Genomic DNA, 20,729 nt, shown 5'->3' on the forward strand with positions numbered 1-20,729 from the left:
GTGCAATATGAATGTCAATACACACACCAGGCTGACTGGGGTTTGATTCACGTGGCTAATGACGCTCAACCGGACCTGGTTATGGGTTGTGAAGCTGGCCACAATAACGATTAGGCATAATAGTGGCGTTTGCTGTTTGCCTTCAAAATAAAAGTACCTCTTTGAAAGTGATGCTGAAGATTACAATTGGCTGGAATTATGCCATATATAGATTAGATAATGTTAAACAATGAAATTGAGTATCAGTCTACTCGGTGACACCGACAGAACACAACTGTGAAGAGTTTACGCAAATATTAGCATTGTAGCTCTTATCGCGGGACTGTGACTGTGTGAAATCACCTTATAAGGTTAGCTTTGGGCAACAGGGTTACGCAGCTGGCTAGCTAGTTCAATTTCAATAGTCGAACAAGTGGCTACCTAGCTAATACTTACAAGGATTCCTAAATCATTGCTAAGAATAATGAAAAAGACTGCAGTTTCTGCTGGTCATTGTTTTCAGACTGGTTGTATTGGTGTTAGCTAGGTACCAAGCTAAAGCTAGCTACCCTAGAAGTTGCGGTCGAACAAATAATGCCTTATTACGCGGTATTGTAAACGCATCGTTCATGACTGGTGTTTGCTTGTTTGCGGACTTTTTTGTACAACTTTGACAGTGCTACAGATAGTGGTGGTGGCGCTTGGCTTGCACGTGCAAATTCAGAACACAACATTCTATAATATGTGTTATTTTACGTGTCAAAGTAAAAGCTCATGTAACGGGTCAAATAGTGTTATTTGAAGTGTATATTTTTTGACACGCAAGACCCAAACGCGTTCCACAATGAGCGTGTTAAACCCCCTGTTGGCTTGGAGGTCCTCTTTGTGTTCTGGATGAAGTAAGAGTCGTGTCTGGCTGGGAACGTTCAGTCACTCAGTGGCTGAAACTGTAAGTCTCCTGCAACAGAAACGGCAACAAACAACACAAACAGCCGCATTTAAGCTTATTGATATGGCATAAAAAACTGAGCTGAATTAAAGCATCTAAATGTTTGTATTTGACTACAAAGGTAACATTTTGCGCAGTACATTTGGCATTGATTGGAGTCACTAGAAGAAAAGGTCCAACCCCGCCTCAGTTATCAATCGATCCAAGATAGAGAGCACAGCACAGCAGTGTGTTGGTATGTGAAAGTGAAGGCTCACTGTGTGTTTGTGTGTGTGTGTGAGAGAGAGAGAGAGTCCAGTGTGAGAGTGAGTGAGTAAGTGTCAAATCAAAGTTTATTAGTCGCATACACAGATCTGCATTATAGCAGGTGCAGCTAAATGCTTGTGTTTCTAGATCCAACAGTGCGGTAATACAAAACAATTCACATCTAATCCAAAATGTTTTAAAAAAAACATTCTGAACAAGCAATTTCGGAGTCCGAAATATACACTGAGTGTACAAAACATTAAGGACACCTGCTCTTTCCATGACACACTGACCAGATGAATCCAGGTGAAAGCTATGATCCCTTAATGATGTCACTTGTTAAATCCACTTCAATCAGTGTAGATGAAGGGGAGGAGACAGGTTAAAGAAGGATTGTGTCTATGTATAAGTGCCATTCAGAGGGTGAATAGGCAAGACAAAAGACAAGTGCCTTTGAACGGGGTAGGGTAGTATGTGCCAGGTGCACCGGTTTGTGTCAAGAACTGAAACGCTGCTGTTTTTTTCACGCTCAACAGTTTCCCATGTGAATCAAGAATGGTTCACCACCCAACTTGACACAACTGTTGGAAGCATCGGAGTCAACATGGACCTGCATCCCTGTGGAAGACTTTCGACACCTTGTAGTCCATGTCCCGACAAATTAAGGCTGTTCTGGAGGGCAAAAGGCTGGGGTGCAACTCAATAGTAGGAAGGTATTATTAATGTTTTGTACACTCTCATATATATACAGTACCAGTCAAAAGTTTGTACACATCCACTCATTCAAGGGTTTTTCTTAATTTTTATTATTTTCTACATTGTAGAATCATAGTGAAGACATCAAAACTATGAAATAACACATGGAAACATGTAGTAACCCAAAAAGTGTTATGTTATATTTTATATTTGAGATTCTTCAAAGTAGATACCCTTTGCCTTAATGAGAGCTTTGCAGGTGTAACAGTGTAGGTTCCGTCCCTCTCTTCGCCCCAACCCGGGCTTGAACCAGGGACCCTTGCACACATCAACAACTGACACTCCACGAAGCATCGTTACCCATCGCGCCACAAAAGCCGCGGAAACCCTACTTCAAGTCTCTGAGCGAGTGACGTCACTGATTGAAATGCTATTAGCGCGCACCACCGCTAACTAACTAGCCATTTCACATCGGTTACACTCACCCCCCCCCTTTGACCTCCTCCTTTTCCGCAGCAACCAATGATCCGGGTCTACAGCATCAATGTAACAGTGTCCCTCTCTTCGCCCCAACCCGGGCTCGAACCAGGGACCCTTGCACACATCAACAACTGACACCCCACGAAGCATCGTTACCCATCGTGCCACAAAAGCCGCGGCTCTTGCAACGCAAGGGGAAACCCTACTTCAAGTCTCAGAGCGAGTGACGTCACTGATTGAAATGCTATTAGCGCGCACCACCGCTAACTAACTAGCCATTTCACATCGGTTACACAGGTAGTCACCTGGAATGCATTTAAATTAACAGGTGTGCCTTGTTAGAAGTTAATTTGTGGAATTTCTTTCCTTCTTAATGCGTTTGAGCCAATCAGTTGAGTTGTGACAAGGTAGAGGTGGTATACAGAAGATAGCCCTATTTGGTAAAACACCAACTCCTTATTATGGCAAGAACAGCTCAAATAAGCAAAGAGACATGACAGTCCATCATTACTTTAAGACATGAAGGTCAGTCAATCCTGAAAGTGTCAAGAACTTTGTGCAGACGGAAAAACAATCAAGCTCTATGATGAAATTGGTTCTCATGAGGACCGCCACAGGAAAGGAAGACCCAGAGTTGTTTCTGCTGCAGAGGATAAGTTCATTAGAGTTAACTGCACCTCCGATTGCAGCCCACATAAATGCTTCACAGAGTTCAAGTAACAGACACATCTCAACATCAACTGTTCAGAGGAGACTGCCTGAATCAGGCCATCATGGTTGAATTGCTGCAAAGAAACCACTACTAAAAGACACCAATAAGAAGAAGACACTTGCTTGGGCCAAGAAACACAAGAAATGGACATTAGACTAGTGGAAATCTGTCCTTTGGTCTGATGAATCCAAATGTGAGATTTTTGGTTCCAACCACTGTGTCTTTGTGAGACACAGAGTAGCTGAACGGATGATCCCAGCATGTGTGGTTCCCACCGTGAAGCATGGAGGAGGAGGTGTGAGGGTGTAGGGGGTGCTTTGCTGGTGACACTGTTGGTTGATTTATTAAGAATTCAAGGTAAACTTAACCAGCATGGCTACCACAGCATTCTCCAGCAATATGCCATCCCATCTGGTTTGAGCTTAGAGGGACTATCATTTGTTTTTAACAGGACAATGACCCCAAAACTCACCTCCAGGCTGTGTAAGGGCTATTTGACCAAGGAGAGTGATGGAGTGCTGCATCAGATGACCTGGCCTCCACAATCACCCGACCTCAACCCAATTGAGATGGTTTGGGATGAGTTGGACCGCAGAGTGAAGGAAAAGCAACCAACAAAGAAAAATCCATGTCTCAGACTGGCCAATAAAAAGAAAAGATTAAGATGGGCAAAAGAACACAGACACTGGACAGAGGAACTATGCCTAGAAGGCCAGCATCCCGGAGTCGCCTCTTCACTGTTGACATTGAGACTGTTGTTTTGCGGGTACTATTTAGTGAAGCTGCCAGTTGAGGACTTGTGAGGCGTCTGTTTCTCAAACTAGACACTAATGTACTTGTCCTCTTGCTCAGTTGTGCACCGGGGCCTCCCACTCCTCTTTCTTTTCTGGTTAGGACATTTATAAGTGACCCCAAACTTTTGAACGGTAGTGTATAGTTTTAAAAATATATCTTCCCGTTGTCTCTGAATTATTAGATAACAACCCAGCATTCACAAGGATGCAACAAACATTCTTGTTTCTTGTTATAACAATGTGTGACATTTCCCCATACATGCAGTGAAAATGTCTGCAGACAGAAAAGGTTTCTTCACAGCAAACTCTTCTTGAAATGTATGAAAATGCATTAAAAGGTGGAAATGTACCATAATAGTTTTATCAGACAAAAACGTTGTACAGAGTACATTATACAGTAAGTTTCTCCAGTTTACAGAGTGGATCCTCCAAGACATCAGAGAGCGTCTTCTCCCCTGAGTCTCCTAGTTTATTCATTTGTAGCTCTAGCTCTCTCAGGTGTGAGGGGTTTGACCTCAGAGCTGAAGCCAAAGAGGCACAGCCTTCCCATGTGACCGAACAATATGACAGCCTGCAGAGGGAGAAACACCTGTCATTCTGTCAGTTCTGGACACACTGAAAAACAAGTTCTGATTGCTTTCCTCAACAGCACATTATTTGCCTGATGGGTGGCAACAACTTAAAAAGGTTAAAACATGCTATATTTGATCACTACATTTAGTTTATAATTTGTTTTCATGCAACTTAATGGACTCCAAGAAAGATGGCCTTACCCCAGTTTTTCCAATTTACAGTGTGTATTCCCCAGTCCAGCAGAGAGCAGCTTCACTCCTGAATCCTGCAGGTTATTGTAACTCAGGTGCAGCTCTCTCAGACTAGAGGAGTTTGAGCTAAGAACTGAGGCCAGAGACCCACAGCATTTCTCAGTGAGGTTACAGCATTTCAGCCTGGGAATAAATATGAAGGTAATATTTATAGATTGTGACTGTGCAATGTTAATGTCCATCAGCAAGCTGCCTGCAAGCCTCCAGGTGGATCAGTTATAGCACCCCTATTCTGACTTGGAATATGCTGTAATACTTACGAAAGTCTTTCCAGTTTACAGAGTGGATCCTCCAGGACAGCAGAGAGCATCTTCACACCGGAGTCTCCTGGTTGGTTGTTGATCAGGTCCAGCTCTCTCAGATGTGAGGGGTTTGACCTCAGAGCTGAAGCCAGAGAAGCACAGCTCTCCTCTGTGACTCCACAGCCTAACATCCTGCAGACAGTGGTTCGTTTGTATGATATGCAGTTTCATAGCACATGATGACATTATTCATGTTCAAACATATAACTACCCAATTTAGTTTTCCTTTATCCTTTGTGAACATTGTTTATTTCATTGAAGAACATGTATTTTAATTACACATCACCTCAGTGTTTCCAGTTTACATTGTGGTTCCTTCAGTGCAGCAGAGAGATGGTTAATTCCTGAGTCTCTTAACTTATTTCCACCTAGGTCAAGCTCTCTCAGGTGTGAGGGGTTTGTTATCAGAGCTGAAGCCAGATAATAACATCCTTCCTCTGTGATTTTAGAGTTATACAGCCTGCAGAGGGAATCAGCATCATTTAATGTCCTACTGTCATCGGCATTGTAGTACACTTCATTACTCATTGAGAAGTAACTTCAAGTTTCTAAGAGCAACTGGAGAGCTGTACTTCCTCATTCTCCCTTAGGTTTCTGATCTCAGAATGAAATGCCCATGCCCAGATATCCTCAACAAAATCAGATCACAAATCACATAATCACTTGACCTAAATCCTGAAATTACAGACCATTCTTGAGATGTTCTAGTACTCACTTCAGTTTTTGCAATTTACACTGTGGATTCTCCAGGACAGCAGAGAGCAGCTTCACTCCTGAGTCTCCTGGTTGGTTGTTGGTCAGGTCGAGTTCTCTCAGGTGTGAGGGGTTTGACCTCAGAGCTGAAGCCAGAGAAGTACAACCCTCCTCTGTGACTCCACAACCAGAAAGGCTACAGATGGAGTGAGAATTACATTTACATTTTAGCCATTTAGCAGACAATCTTATCCAGGCTGACTTAGAGTTAGATAATAACTATCCTCATGTAAACAGCTATTAGAGGTCCATGTATTGCAATGCAGGAAATGTAAAACTTGTAATATAGGCTTCTGAAGTTTGTAATTTCAACTTTCCCATAAGAAAAATGTATCAACCCCTACAAAAATGTCCATGAATTATAATCCACATAATTCAAATTTCCTGTTGCCGCAGGATTCTTTTCCTGCTGTAGCAAACTGGCTCAAATTAAGATCCGACATCTGTATGAAACTAACCTCAGTATGTCCAGTTTACAGTGTGGATCCTCCAGTACAGTAGAGAGCAGCTTTAGCCCAGAGTCTCCAAGGATATTACTGCTCAGATCCAGCTCTCTCAGGTGTGAGGAGTTTGACGTTAGAGCTGAAGCCAGAGAAGCACAGCCAACCTTTGTGATGCCACAGCTCTTCAGCCTGCAGTGGGAAAAATACTCAGCTCTATACGCAACTGGACATTTAAAATAGTTGAATAATTTAACATTTCCAGAAACGAAAGTAAATATACATTTCCACTCTGAGAGATGCCCTTACCTCAGTGTCTTCAATTTACAACCTGGATTCTTCAATCCATCAGAGAGCAGCTTCACTCCTGAATCCTGCAGTTTATTGTCACTCAGGTCCAGCTCTCTCAGTGAAGAAGAGCTCGATCTGAGAGCTGAAGCCAAAGACTTACAGCAACTTTCAGTCAAGTTACAATCTTTCAGGCTGGAATAAATAATAAAACAACACATTTGGTCCATAAACAGGGTAAAGACTACAAAGACCATGAGGAAATTATGAAAATGTGTCCATAAATACTCACATTGCTGTTCTGGTGGCTTTGACCACTGGTAGCAGCCTAAGAAGACCCTCCTCTGATCTGAAATACTTTCTCAGTTCGAACACATCCTGCTTCTCCACTGAAGTCAGCAAAACAAAGACCAGAGCGGACCACTGTGCAGGTGACAGTTCAGCTTTTGAGAGACTTCCTGAGCTCAGATAGCTTTGGATCTCCTCCACTAGAGAAATGTCATTCAGTTCATTCAGACAGTGGAACAGGTTAATGCACCTCTCTGGATTGGGATTCTTCCTGATCTTCATCTTTATGTACTTGGATGTTTCCTCACTGCTTTGGGACTTGCTTTCTGTCTGTATCAGTAAGCCTTGTAAGAGAGTTTGATTGGACTCCAGTGATAGGCCCAGAAGGAAACGGAGGAACAGGTCCAGGTGTCCATTCATACTTTGTAAGGCCTTGTCCACTGCACTTTTGTGTAGAAACAATGCAGGTGTTTCTCCTGACATTGTCTTAATATTTACACCTCCAGAGAGAAGATTTACATTGTTGTTTTTGAATGTGAGAAACACATACAGAGCAGCTAAAAACTCCTGAATGCTTAGATGTACAAAGCAGTATACCTTCTCCTGGCACAGCCCTTTCTCCTCTCTGAAGATCTGTGTGCACACTCCTGAGTACACAGATGCTTCTGTAACATCAATGCCACATTCTCTTAGGTCTTCCTCGTAGAAGATCAGATTACCTTTTTCCAGCTGTTGATAAGCCAGTTTCCCCAGTGTCATTATCATTACTGTATTCCAGTGGTGATCAATGTAATCTTCTCCAAGATACTTTTTAGTACTCTGTTTGGTCTGAAAGATCAGGAAGTGTGTGCACATTTGAGTCAGAGTCTTGGGGATCTCTCCACTCTCTGCTTCACCCAACATTCTCTCTAGAACAGTGGCTGAAACCCAACAGAAAACTGGTATGTGGCACATGATGTAGAGACTCTTTGAGGATTTAATGTGTGAGATGATTCTGCTGGCCAGGTTCTCATCACTGAATCTCTTCTTGAAGTACTCCTCCTTCTGTGGGTCATTGAACCCTCGTACCTCTGTCACCTGGTCAACACACTCTGGAGGGATCTGATTGGCTGCTGCAGGTCGGGAGGTTGTCCAGAGAAGCGCAGAGGGTAACAGATTCCCTTTAAAAAGGTTTGTCAGCAGCACATCGACTGAGGTTGACTCTGAGACATCAAAACAGGTCTTATTTTTCTGGAAGTCAAGAGGGAGTCGACACTCATCCAGACCATCAAATACAAACAGGACTTTGCACTCATCATAGTTAATCATTTTGGATTCTTTAATTTCCATGAAAAAAGATTGTAAAAGTTCCATCAAACTGCATCTCTCCGTCCTCATCAAATTCAGCTCACGAAAAGGAAGTGGAAATATGAACTGAATATCCTTATTGGCTTTTCCTTCGGCCCAGTCCAGAATAAACTTCTGCACGGAAATGGTCTTTCCAATGCCAGCGACTCCCTTTGTCAACGCAGATTTTATATGCCTGTCTTGTCCTGGTAAGGGTTTAAAGATGTCATTACATTTGATTGGTGTATCTTGTGTTGTTGGTCTCCTGGATGCTGCCTCAATCTGTCTTATCTCATGGTCATTATTGACCTTTCCACTTCCACCTTCAGTGATGAAAATCTCTGTGTAGATGTCATTGAGAAGTGTGGGGTTTCCTTGCTGTGCTAGTCCCTCAAAAACACACTGAAATCTCTTCTTCAGAGTTGATTTGAGCTTCTCCTGGATTTCTGCCTCAGCACTGACATTTTGGTGCCTGGAAAAATGACATAAAATGTTTAAACCTTTTGTATCAAAGGAGGAACAAATGGAAACTGAATTTCTACAGTTATGAAGACCTGAGACAATGTGGTCCCCAAGTGATATGAAGCCATAGAAACAGCAGACACTCACATTTTCTGATCTACGGGTAAGACATTCGCTCCTTCATATGGCTCCATGGACACAGTGCAGGAAGGAGGACAGTCCTGTCTCTGCTGAGGGAGTGGAGGGACCCTGTCAAAACAAACTTAAATCTTTACAAAGAACAAGAAGTCATGGGTGCGTGTTTATGAGTTTTGTTTTAAAGAAACCATGAACTGTAAATATTGCAATAACCTTTTATTTGACGTAAGTGGTTCATTACTGAACCTCATTGGCAGGGCCATAGACTTGTCACTCTTCATAGACAAACAGCTGGGTACAGGAGACACTGGTCTCTCTTGTTGGATCCTGACAAAAAACAAGAAAATTATATTTAGTCGGGCTAAGGAAGAAATAGTCAAAATTGTTGTTGAGGAGTAATTATAATCTACAGTGCCAGTCAAAGGTTTTGACACACCTAGAGTACTCGTTCCAGGGTTTTCTTTATTTTTACTATTTTCTACATTGTAGAATAATACTGAAGACATCAAAACTACGAAATAACACATATGGAATCATGTAGTAACCAAAAAAGTGTTAAACAAATCTAAATATACACTACTCAAAAAAAATAAAGGGAACACTTAAACAACACAATGTAACTCCAAGTCAATCACACTTCTGTGAAATCAAACTGTCCACTTAGGAAGCAACACTGATTGACAATAAATTTCACATCCTGTTGTGCAAATGGAATAGACAACAGGTGGAAATTATAGGCAATTAGCAAGACACCCCCAATAAAGGAGTGGTTCTGCAGGTGGTGACCACAGACCACTTCTCAGTTCCTATGCTTCCTGTTTTGGTCACTTTTGAATGCTGGCGGTGCTTTCACTCTAGTGGTAGCATGAGACGGAGTCTACAACCCACACAAGTGGCTCAGGTAGTGCAGCTCATCCAGGATGGCACATCAATGCGAGCTGTTGCATGAAGGTTTGCTGTGTCTGTCAGCGTAGTGTCCCGAGCATGGAGGCGCTACCAGGAGACAGGCCAGTACATCAGGAGACGTGGAGGAGGCCGTAGGAGGGCAACAACCCAGCAGCAGGACCGCTACCTCCGCCTTTGTGCAAGGAGGAGCAGGAGGAGCACTGCCAGACCCCTGCAAAATGACCTCCAGCAGGCCACAAATGTGCATGTGTCTGCTCAAACAGTCAGAAACAGACTCCATGAGGGTGGTATGAGGGCCCGACGTCCACAGGTGGGGGTTGTGCTTACAGCCCAACACCGTGCAGGACGTTTGGCATTTGCCAGAGAACACCAAGATTGGCAAATTCGCCACTGGCGCCCTGTGCTCTTCACAGATGAAAGCAGGTTCACACTGTGCACGTGACAGACGTGACAGAGTCTGGAGATGCCGTGGAGAACGTTCTTCTGCCTGCAACATCCTCCAGCATGACCGGTTTGGCGGTGGGTCAGTCATGGTGTGGGGTGGCATTTCTTTGGGGGCCGCACAGCCCTCCATGTGCTCGCCAGAGGTAGCCTGACTGCCATTAGGTACTGAGATGAGATCCTCAGACCCCTTGTGAGACCATATGCTGGTGCGGTTGGCCCTGGGTTCCTCCTAATGCAAGACAATGCTAGACCTCATGTGGCTGGAGTGTGTCAGCAGTTCCTGCAAGAGGAAGGCATTGATGCTATGGACTGGCCCGCCCGTTCCCCAGACCTGAATCCAATTGAGCACATCTGGGACATCATGTCTCGCTCCATCCACCAACGCCACGTTGCACCACAGACTGTCCAGGAGTTGGCGGATGCTTTAGTCCAGGTCTGGGAGGAGATCCCTCAGGAGACCATCCGCCACCTCATCAGGAGCATGCCCAGGCGTTGTAGGGAGGTCATACAGGCACGTGGAGGCCACACACACTACTGACCCTCATTTTGACTTGTTTTAAGGACATTACATCAAAGTTGGATCAGCCTGTAGTGTGGTTTTCCACTTTAATTTTGAGTGACTCCAAATCCAGACCTCCATGGGTTGATAAATTGGATTTCCATTGATTATTTTTGTGTGATTTTGTTGTCAGCACATTCAACTATGTAAAGAAAAAAGTATTTAATAAGATTATTTCATTCATTCAGATCTAGGATGTGTTATTTTAGTGTTCCCTTTATTTTTTTGAGCACTGTATTTTATATTTGAGATTCTTCAAAGTAGCCACCCTTTGCCTTGATGACAGCTTTGCACACTCTTGGCATTCTCTCAAACAGGTTCATGAGGTAGACACCTGGAATGCATTTCAATTAACAGGAATGCCTTGTTAAAAGTTCATTTGTGGAATTTATTTCCTTCTTAATAAGGATCGGCCCATTTAAAAAAAATTTTTTTGCCTAAAATGACATACCCAAGTCTAACGGCCTGTAGCTCAGGCCCTGAAGCAAGGATATGCATTTTATTGGTACCATTTGAAAGGAAACACTTTGACATTTGTAGAAATGTGAAAGGAATGTAGGAGAATATCACACATTAGATTTGGTTAAAGATAATACAAAGAAAAAACCAACCGTTCTTTTGTGGTTTTTTTGAACCATCATCTTTGAAATGCAAGAGAAAGGCCATAATGTATTATTCCAGCCCAGGTGCAATTTAGATTTTTGCCACTAGATGGCAGCAGTGTATGTGGAAGTTTTAGACTGATCCAATGAACCATTGTATTTCTGTTCGAAATGTTGTATCAAGACTGCCCACATGTGCTTAATTAGTTTATTAATAACTTTTCATGTTCAAAATTGTGCACTCTCTTCAAACAATAGCATGGTATACTTTCACTGTCATAGCAACTGTTAATTGGACAGTGCAGTTAGATTAACAAGAATTTAAGCTTTCTGCCATTATCAGATATGTCTATGTCCTGGGAAATGTTCTTGTTACTTACAACCTCATGCTGATTGCATTAGCCTAGGTTAGCTCAAACCTCCCACAGGGGACCCACCAATCCTGAAGAAGTTTTAATCAGTTGTGTTGTGACAAGGTAGGGGTGACATATAGAAGATAGCTCTATTTAGTAAAATACCAAGTCCATATTATGGCAAGAACAGCTCAAATAAGCAAAGAGACATGACAGTCCATCATCACTTTAAGACATGAAGGTCAGTCAATCCTGAAAGTGCCAAGAACTTTGTGCAGTCGCAAAAACCATAAAGCGCTATGATGAAACTGGCTCTCATGAGGACCGCCACAGGAAAGGAAGACCCAGAGTTACTTCTGCTGCAGAGGACAAGTTCATTAGAGTTAACTGCACCTAAGATTGCAGCCCAAATAAATACGTCACAGAGTTCAAGTAACAGACACATCTCAAAATCAACTGTTCAAAGGAGACTGCATGAATCAGATGTTCATGGTGGAATTTCTGCAAAGAAACCCCTACTAAAGGACACCAATAACAAGAAGTGACTTGCTTGGGCCAGGAAACACAAGCAATGGACGTTTAGACCTGTGTAAATCTGTGCTTTGATCTGATGAGTCCAAATTTGAGATGTTTGGTTCCAACCACTTTGTCTTTGTGAGACGCAGAGTATCTGAATGGATGATCTCCGCATGTGTGGTTCCCACCGTGAAGCATGGAGGAGGTGTGATGATGTGGGGGTGCTTTGCTGGTGACACTGTGATTTATTTTGAATTTAAGGCACACTTAACCAGCATGGCTACCACAGCATTCTGCAGCAATATGCCATCCTATCTGGTTTGCGCTTAGAGGGACTAACATTTATTTTTCAACATGACAAAGACCCAAAACACACCTCCAGGCTGTGTAAGGGCTATTTGACCAAGGAGAGAGATGGAGTGCTGCATCAGATGACCTGGCCTCCACAATCACCCGACCTCAACCCAATTGAGATGGTTTGGGATGAGTTGGACTGCAGAGTTAAGGAAAAGCAACCAACAAGTGCTCAGCATATGTGGGAACTCCTTCAAGACTGTTGGAAGAACATTCCTCATTAAGCTGGTTGAGAAAATGCCGTGAGTGTGCAAAGCTGTCATCAAGGCAAAGGGTGGCTACTTTGAAGAATCTAAAATATATTTTGATTTGTTACTACATGATTACATATGTGTTATTTCATAGTTTTGATGTCTTCACTATTATTCTACAAAAGTAGTAAAAATAAAGAAAAACCCTTGAATGAGTAGGTGTGTTCAAACTTTTGACTGGTACTATATGTGTGTGGTTAAAACAATAAGTCTTATAACCCTTGTTCACAAGAAAAGTTTATTGGTAGTCCCATAGACTGGTCACTCTACATAGACACACAGCTGGTTACAGGAGACGCTGATCTCTCCTGATGGACCCTGACAAAAACCATGGAGATTATTTTTAGTCTGACTGGGGAAGGGTAAGGGTGCTCAGATATCTGTATGGCCATCAATCTTAAATGGAAGAACTTTGGAACCACTAAGACTCTTCCTAGAGGTGCCCACCCAGCCAAAGTGAGCAATCGGGGGAGAAGGACCTTGGTCAAGGAGGTGACCAAGAACCCGATGGTCACTGACAGAGCTCCAGAGTTATTCTGTGGCGATGGGAGAACCTTCCAGAAGGACAACCATCTCTGCAGCACTCCACCAATCAGAACATTATGGTAGAGTGGCCAGACGGAAGCCACTCCTCAGTTAAAGGCACATGACAGACCACATGGAGTTTGCCAAAAGGCACCTAAAGGACTCTCAGACCATGAGAAACAAGATTCTCTGGTCTGATAAAACCAAGACTGAACTCTTTGGCCTGAATGCCAGGCGTCACGTCTGGAGGAAACCTCACACCACGGTGAGGCATGGTGGTGGCAGGATTGAGGGAAAGATGAACAGAGCAAAGTACAGAGAGATCCTTGATGAAAACCTGTTCCAGAGCGCTCAGGACTTCAGACTGCGGCAAAGGTTCACATTCTAACAGGACAACGACCCTAAGCACAGAGCCAAGACAACGTAGGAGTGGCTTTGGGACAAGTGTCTGAATGTCCTTGAGTGGCCCAGCCAGAGCCCGGACTTGAACCTGATCAAACAGCTCTGGAGAGACCTGAACATAGCTGTGCAACGGCGCTCCCCATCCAACCTGGACTCCCGAGTGGCACACCAGTCTAAGGCACTGCATATCAGCGCTAGAGGCGTCACTACAGACCCTGGTTCGATTCCAGGCTGTATCACAGCTGGCCGTGATTGTGAGTTCCATAGGGCGGCGCACAATTGGCCCAGCGTCGTTAGGGTTTGGCCAGGTTAGGCAGTCATTGTAAATCAGAATTTGTTTTTAACTGACTTGCCTAGCTAAATAAAGGTTAAATAAAAGAAACAAAAAACCTCACAGAGCTTGAGAGGATCTGCAGAGAAGAATGGGAGAAACTCCCCAAATACAGGTGTGCCAACCTTGTAGCATCATTCCAAAGAAGACTTGTGGCTGTAATCGCTGCCAAAGGTGCTTCAACAAAGTACTGAGTAAAGGGTCTGAATACATTTGAATTTGTAAATGTGATATTTCAGTGTTTTTGCTTTGTCATTATGGGGTGTTGCGTGTAGATTGATGGGGGGGGGGGACAATTGAATCAATTTTAGAAATAAGGCTGTAACGTAACAAAATGTGGAAAAAGTCAAGGGGTCTGAATACTTTCCAAATGCACTGTATATTTGTGGTTAAAACAATAAGTCTTATTACCCCAGTTCACTGGAAAAGTTTATTGGTGGTCCCATAGACTGGTCACTCTTCACAGACACACAGCTGGTTACAGGAGATGCTGGTCTCTCCTGATGGACCCTGACAAAAACCATGGAGATTATTGTTAGTCTGACTGGGGAAGAAATAGTTTTTGACGGTGCTCAGATATCTGTATCAGAATTATGTAGGCATGTGGTAAAAAGTCTTGTTACCCCTGTTCACTGGACAATGGTTCTTTACTGAAGTTATATGGATGATCAATTGACATGTCACTCTTCATGGACACACAGCTGGGTACAGGAGATGCTGGTCTATCCTGATGGACCCTGACAAAGACCATGGAGATTATTGTTAGTCTGACTGGGGAAGAAATAGTTTTTGACGGTGCTCAGATATCTGTATCAGAATTATGTAGGCGTGTGGTAAAAAGTCTTGTTACCCCTGTTCACTGGACAATGGTTCTTTACTGAAGTTAAATGGATGATCAATTGACATGTCACTCTTCATGGACACACAGCTGGGTACAGGAGATGCTGGTCTATCCTGATGGACCCTGACAAAGACCATGGAGACTATTGTTAGTCTGACTGGGGAAGAAATAGTTTTTGACGGTGCTCAGATATCTGTATCAGAATTATGTAGGTGTGTGGTAAAAAGTCTTGTTACCCCTGTTCACTGGACAATGGTTCTTTACTGAAGTTAAATGGATGATCAATTGACATGTCACTCTTCATGGACACACAGCTGGGTACAGGAGATACTGGTCTCTCCTGCTCCTCTTTCTCGCCTGAGACAATCTTTTTCGAAAAACTGTCCCCCTCCTCTCTCTCTGCAGAGAGACTCATTTTAGAGGTCGTAATTCCCTTCTCATGAGCAGACAAATACTACTGTCCTCTGACCTAGATCAGCCCTGTGAACACACACACACCCACCTCCACCCATACAGAGAGAAAGGGAGAGAGAGAGTATCAATCATACACAATGCAGTCAAATAGCTACTACACACACTACCCAATTTAAGAGGCTGATTTCTGTAACATTTGTTGGTTATCCAGGAAGTGTATCACTTTCGACTGTTTACGCATTTGCCAGCTATTGTCAACTGGACTACTTTAGCTTGTTAGCAACTTCGCTAGCATGTACAAGCCATAGCAGTGACAAAAATTAGTAGAATTTAATCGAATGAGGTGGTCCTTTCTGAAAACAGTGTATTTTCTTAGCTGGCTAGTTCGCAAACAGTACCCATAGTTGAATAGACATTAAATACGCTACTCCTTAATCTCCCCTTTTCCCCATCTCTGCTCTACTCTTCTCTTTCAATAACTTTCTATTTTCTTGTAGCAAGAAACAAAAACAGTCTGTAATGCTTACCACTGAGATGGGTTCCTCGGTTTGAGAATGTTGCTGTAGGCTGTAGCTTCTTTGTTTGACTGCTCAAAGGAGAGAAGGGCAGAAAGAAGGGAGGGCAAGCCAGGGCAGGAACCGTATTTGACTTCCGCCTCATGGTAATTTGATAGCTAGATTAGCTACATTTGCTTGGTAGGTTGTTATGCCTCTTCCCTCTCTCTGTGATCTTTACGGATGATTTTACTCTGTGTGGGCGCATGGAAACAGAGTATTCTTCTGAGCCACAATCTTCAGACTGACATAGGATAAAGGGCAATGTGCATCACCAAAGTTGTCCGAAGTGATTTAATAAAAAAACAGGAAGAAATTTACACCAGCTGTCTGCATATGAAACCTTGTGAAACATCCTGTTTTAAAACCTGGAATAAAATGGATTAAAGGTGGATTAACAAGTGACTCAGTGTGGAGTACAAACAAACAAAGCCTCCACTGTTATCCAACAGTTGTACATTTGATAAGAAAGAAAATATCTTTGCTGATAAATGTAGATACTTTACGCCTACTTTACGCCCACTGTAACAGTGTCTCTCTCCACCAGAGAGCACTGTTGTTTAATGAATGGTGAGGTTTGTCACGTGCTCCTCCTCGTCTGCCAAATCCTACTGCCAAAATACCTTTTTACTTCCCCTACGTTTGTGTTTTTCAATATACCTTTTTACTTATCTCTATGGTTCTATTTTTATATTGATCTATTTCTCTCCTTCTCTCTCTCTTTCTATCTCTCTCTTTTTCCAACTCTCTCTGTCTCTATGCACCATCTCCAATATGCTGGACTTCAGTGGGGTTGCCATGTCGACTAGAAAGGATGTTACCATAGCAATCGCTCATTTAGGTGGGATACCATCGGATACCATACTGTAACCAAAGACATATAAATGTCAAATAGGGTCTGGGAAGGTGGGGGTTTGAGGTTGGGGTTTCTGGGAAGGGTTTAGGGGTGTTAGGGGTCTCGTTATCCGTGGTTAATTGCCACATTAGCAGGAACAGGGTAAATCTGTGGTGGATCAAACTGTATTACAGTGATAGCAACACCTCCTGGCACACGCCTGTTGGCAGTGGGAGTGGCGACTGGCATCAGGTGTGTGTGTGTGTGTAATTACATTTGGGTTGGTTGCATGATGGTTGTTTTATTGATCTAATCTGCATTCCCACACAGATGTCGATGTCTGTCTGTCTGTCTGTCTCTCTCTCTCCCTCTCTCTCTCTCTCCACAATCACATGTATGTGTTTAGTTGCTGTTTACTACATTCTCTGAATATACAGCCTATGCATGCCTCTGACACGCACATATTCCCCTGAGAGATTTCTCCACATGCTGCGCCTGTCACAAGATCATATATAAACACAATTGTACATTGTTTAAAAAATATATATCCTCTATGAACAATATAACATTTACAGTAGATTTTAATAAGACCAGAATGCCTTTCCAGTGATCTGTGCGATTTTACACATTTTGCCATTGGACGGAGAGAAAATGTAGTAATTTTATAACACATTTCATGCAAATCTACTCATTTTGCCATGGGGCAGAGAGTAATTTTTGCAGTTTTAAAGCAAGTTTTCTGCAGTTCTACACATTTTGCCATGGGGTGGAGATTTATCACCTGGGCTAGACAATCTGGACCCTCTCTTTTGAAAATTATCTGCCGAAATTGTTGCAACCCCTATTACCAGCCTGTTTCTCTTTCGTATCGTCTGAGATTCCCAAAGATTGGAAAGCTGCCACGATCATCCCCCTCTTCAAAGGGGGAGACACTCTAGACACAAACTGCTACAGACCTATATCTATCCTACCCTGCCTAAGGTCTTCGAAAGCCAAGTTAACAAACAGATTACCGACCATTTCGAATCCCACCGTACCTTCTCCGCTATGCAATCTGGTTTCAGAGCTGGTCATGGGTGCACCTCAGCCACGCTCAAGGTCCTAAATGATATCATAACCGCCATCGATAAAAGACATTACTGTGCAGTCGTATTCATCGACCTGGCCAAGGCTTTCGACTCTGTCAATCACCTCATTCTTATCGGCAGACTCAACAGCCTTGGTTTCTCAAATGCCTGGTTCACCAACTACTTCTCTGACAGAGTTCAGTGTGTCAAATCGGAGGGCCTGTTGTCCGGACCTCTGGCAGTCTCTATGGGGGTGCCACAGGTTTCAATTCTCGGGCCAACTCTCTTCTCTGTATACATCAATGATGTCGCTCTTGCTGCTGGTGATTCTCTGATCCACCTCTACGCAGACGACATCATTCTGTATACTTCTGGCCCTTCTTTGGACACTGTGTTAACTAACCTCCAGATGAGCTTCAATGCCATACAACTCTCCTTCCGTGGCCTCCAACTGCTCTTAAATGCAAGTAAAACTAAATGCATGTTCTTCAACTGATCGCTGCCCGCACCTGCCCGCCCATCCAACATCACTAATCTGGACGGTTCTGACTTAGAATATGTGGACAACTACAAATTCCTAGGTGTCTGGCTAGACTGTAAACTCTCCTTCCAGACTCACATTAAGCATCTCCAATCCAAAATTAAATCTAGAATGGGCTTCCTATTTCGCAACAAAGCATCCTTCACTCATGCTGCCAAACATACCCTCGTAAAACTGACCATCCTACCGATCCTTGACTTTGGCGATGTCATTTACAAAATAGCCTCCAACACTCTACTCAACAAATTGGATGCAGTCTATCACAGTACCATCAGTTTTGTCACCAAAGCCCCATATACTACCCACCACTGCGACCTGTACACTCTCGTTGGCTGGCCCTCGCTTCATACTCGTCGCCAAACCCACTGGCTCCAGGTCATCTACAAGTCTTTGCTAGGTAAAGCCCCGCCTTATCTCAGCTCACTGGTCACTATAGCAGCACCCACCCGTAGCACGTGGTCCAGCAGGTATATCTCACTGGTCACCCCCAAAGCCAATTCCTCCTTAGGCCGCCTTTCCTTCCAGTTCTCTGCTGCCAATGACTGGAACAAACTGCAAAAATCACTGAAGCTGGAGACTCATATCTCCTTCACTAGCTTTAAGCACCAGCTGTCAGAGCAGCTCACAGATCACTGCACCTATACATAGCCCATCTGTAAATAGCCCATCCAACTACCTCATCCCCATACTTTATTTATTCATCATGCTCCTTTGCACCCCAGTATCTCTATTTGCACATTCATCTTCTGCACATCTATCACTCCAGTGTTTAATTGGTATATTGTAATTACTTCAGCACCATGGCCTATTTATTGGCTTACCTCCCTTATCTTACCTCATTTGCACACACTGTGTATATATACTTTTTCTACTGTATTATTGACTGTATGTTTGTTTATTCCATGTGTAACTCTGCGTTGTTGTATGTGTCGAACTGCTTTGCTTTATCTTGGCCAGGTTGCAGTTGTAAATGAGAACGTGTTCTCAACTAGCCTACCTGGTTAAATAAAGGTGAAATAAAGAAATGTAAAAAATATTTTCAGTTTTAAAGCTAATTTCCTGCAATTCCACACATTTTGCCATGACATATGCCATGTTAAAGGGATATTTCACCAATGCTCTATTTCACTATATATGTCCATTAATATGTTATTAACATATATGTGTCATAAAAATTTTGAATTTCTCACTACATGCAAATACAAGCGGTTCTGCATCTCACAAGTAGAAATGGGGCAGCTACATTACCTGGTTGTAAGAAAACCACAATATCCAGAATTCATAGCGATTTCAGGACGTGGAGGAACACCCCGTGGAGGTGTGAGAAAAATCAAAATGTTTGTGTTTGTAGCCAGCACTTTCAGCCAGATGATTTCAAAATGGAACTGAAGTCTCAACTGATGGGGTTGCCATGTCGTCAAACTTTGAAAGGTGATGCCACTCTATCGATTTTCCCCTTCACTTCAAAGAGGGAAATATCCGATCAGCAAACATAATCAGCTCAGCAGAAAATAAGTGCATCTGCAGTGGATGGTGAAGAAAGTGTACGAAAGGCTTGTCAACATGGCTGTGGAGTGCAGAAATGACCAGATGGTTGTCTACAAGGAGCCAGAGTCATAGCCCCCTGAACCCAGCATCCCTGCCAACATCGATTACAGCCTTGAGTCTTCTTGGGTATGATGTTACAAGCTGGGCACACCTGTATTTGGGGAGTTTCTTTCATTCTTCTCTGCAGATCCTCAAGCTCTGTCAGGTTGGATGGGGAGTGTTGAACATCTCTGGAGAGATCTGAAAATAGCTGTGCAGCAACACTCCCCATCCAACCTGACAGAGCTTGAGAGGATCTGCATATATATATATACTGCTCAAAAAAATAAAGGGAACACTTAAACAACACAATGTAACTCCAAGTCAATCACACTTCTGTGAAATCAAACTGTCCACTTAGGAAGCAACACTGATTGACAATAAATGTCACATGCTGTTGTGCAAATGGAATAGACAACAGGTGGAAATTATAGGCAATTAGCAAGACACCCCCAATAAAGGAGTGGTTCTGCAGGTGGGGACCACAGACCACTTCTCAGTTCCTATGCTTCCTGGCTGATGTTTTGGTCACTTTTGAATGCTGGCGGTGCTTTCACTCTAGTGGTAGCCTGAGACGGAGTCTACAACCCACACAAGTGGCTCAGGTAGTGCAGCTCATCCAGGATGGCACATCAATGCGAGCTGTGGCAAGAAGGTTTGCTGTGTCTGTCAGCGTAGTGTCCAGAGCATGGAGGCGCTACCAGGAGACAGGCCAGTACATCAGGAGACGTGGAGGAGGCCGCAGGAGAGCAACAACCCAGCAGCAGGACCGCTACCTCCGCCTTTGTGCAAGGAGGAGCAGGAGAAGCACTGCCAGAGCCCTGCAAAATGACCTCCAGCAGGCCACAAATGTGCATGTGTCTGCTCAAACGGTCAGAAACAGACTCCATGAGGGTGGTATGAGGGCCTGACGTCCACAGGTGGGGGTTGTGCTTACAGCCCAACACCGTGCAGGACGTTTGGCATTTGC

General features: G+C 43.4%; 1 protein-coding gene across 1 annotated transcript; it reads right to left on the reverse strand.

Moving 5' to 3' along the window:
* Positions 1-1,956: 1,956 nt before the first annotated feature.
* LOC106573426 (uncharacterized) lies at positions 1,957-16,325 on the reverse strand. The gene is made up of 15 exons (XM_082962623.1): positions 15,703-16,325; positions 14,998-15,263; positions 14,771-14,884; positions 14,544-14,657; positions 14,332-14,430; positions 8,891-9,004; positions 8,687-8,788; positions 6,756-8,549; positions 6,485-6,658; positions 6,194-6,367; positions 5,698-5,871; positions 5,269-5,442; positions 4,941-5,114; positions 4,630-4,803; positions 1,957-4,427 (listed from the first exon to the last, which is right to left on the reverse strand). The coding sequence occupies exons 2-15, from the start codon at positions 15,174-15,176 to the stop codon at positions 4,247-4,249; spliced, it is 3,741 nt and encodes a 1,246-aa protein (XP_082818749.1). The 5' UTR covers positions 15,177-15,263; positions 15,703-16,325; the 3' UTR covers positions 1,957-4,246.
* Positions 16,326-20,729: the final 4,404 nt, after the last annotated feature.

The sequence above is a fragment of the Salmo salar genome, chromosome 16 (assembly GCF_965601325.2).
Source record: "Salmo salar chromosome 16, fSalSal1, whole genome shotgun sequence".
Taxonomy (NCBI): Eukaryota; Metazoa; Chordata; class Actinopteri; order Salmoniformes; family Salmonidae; genus Salmo; species Salmo salar.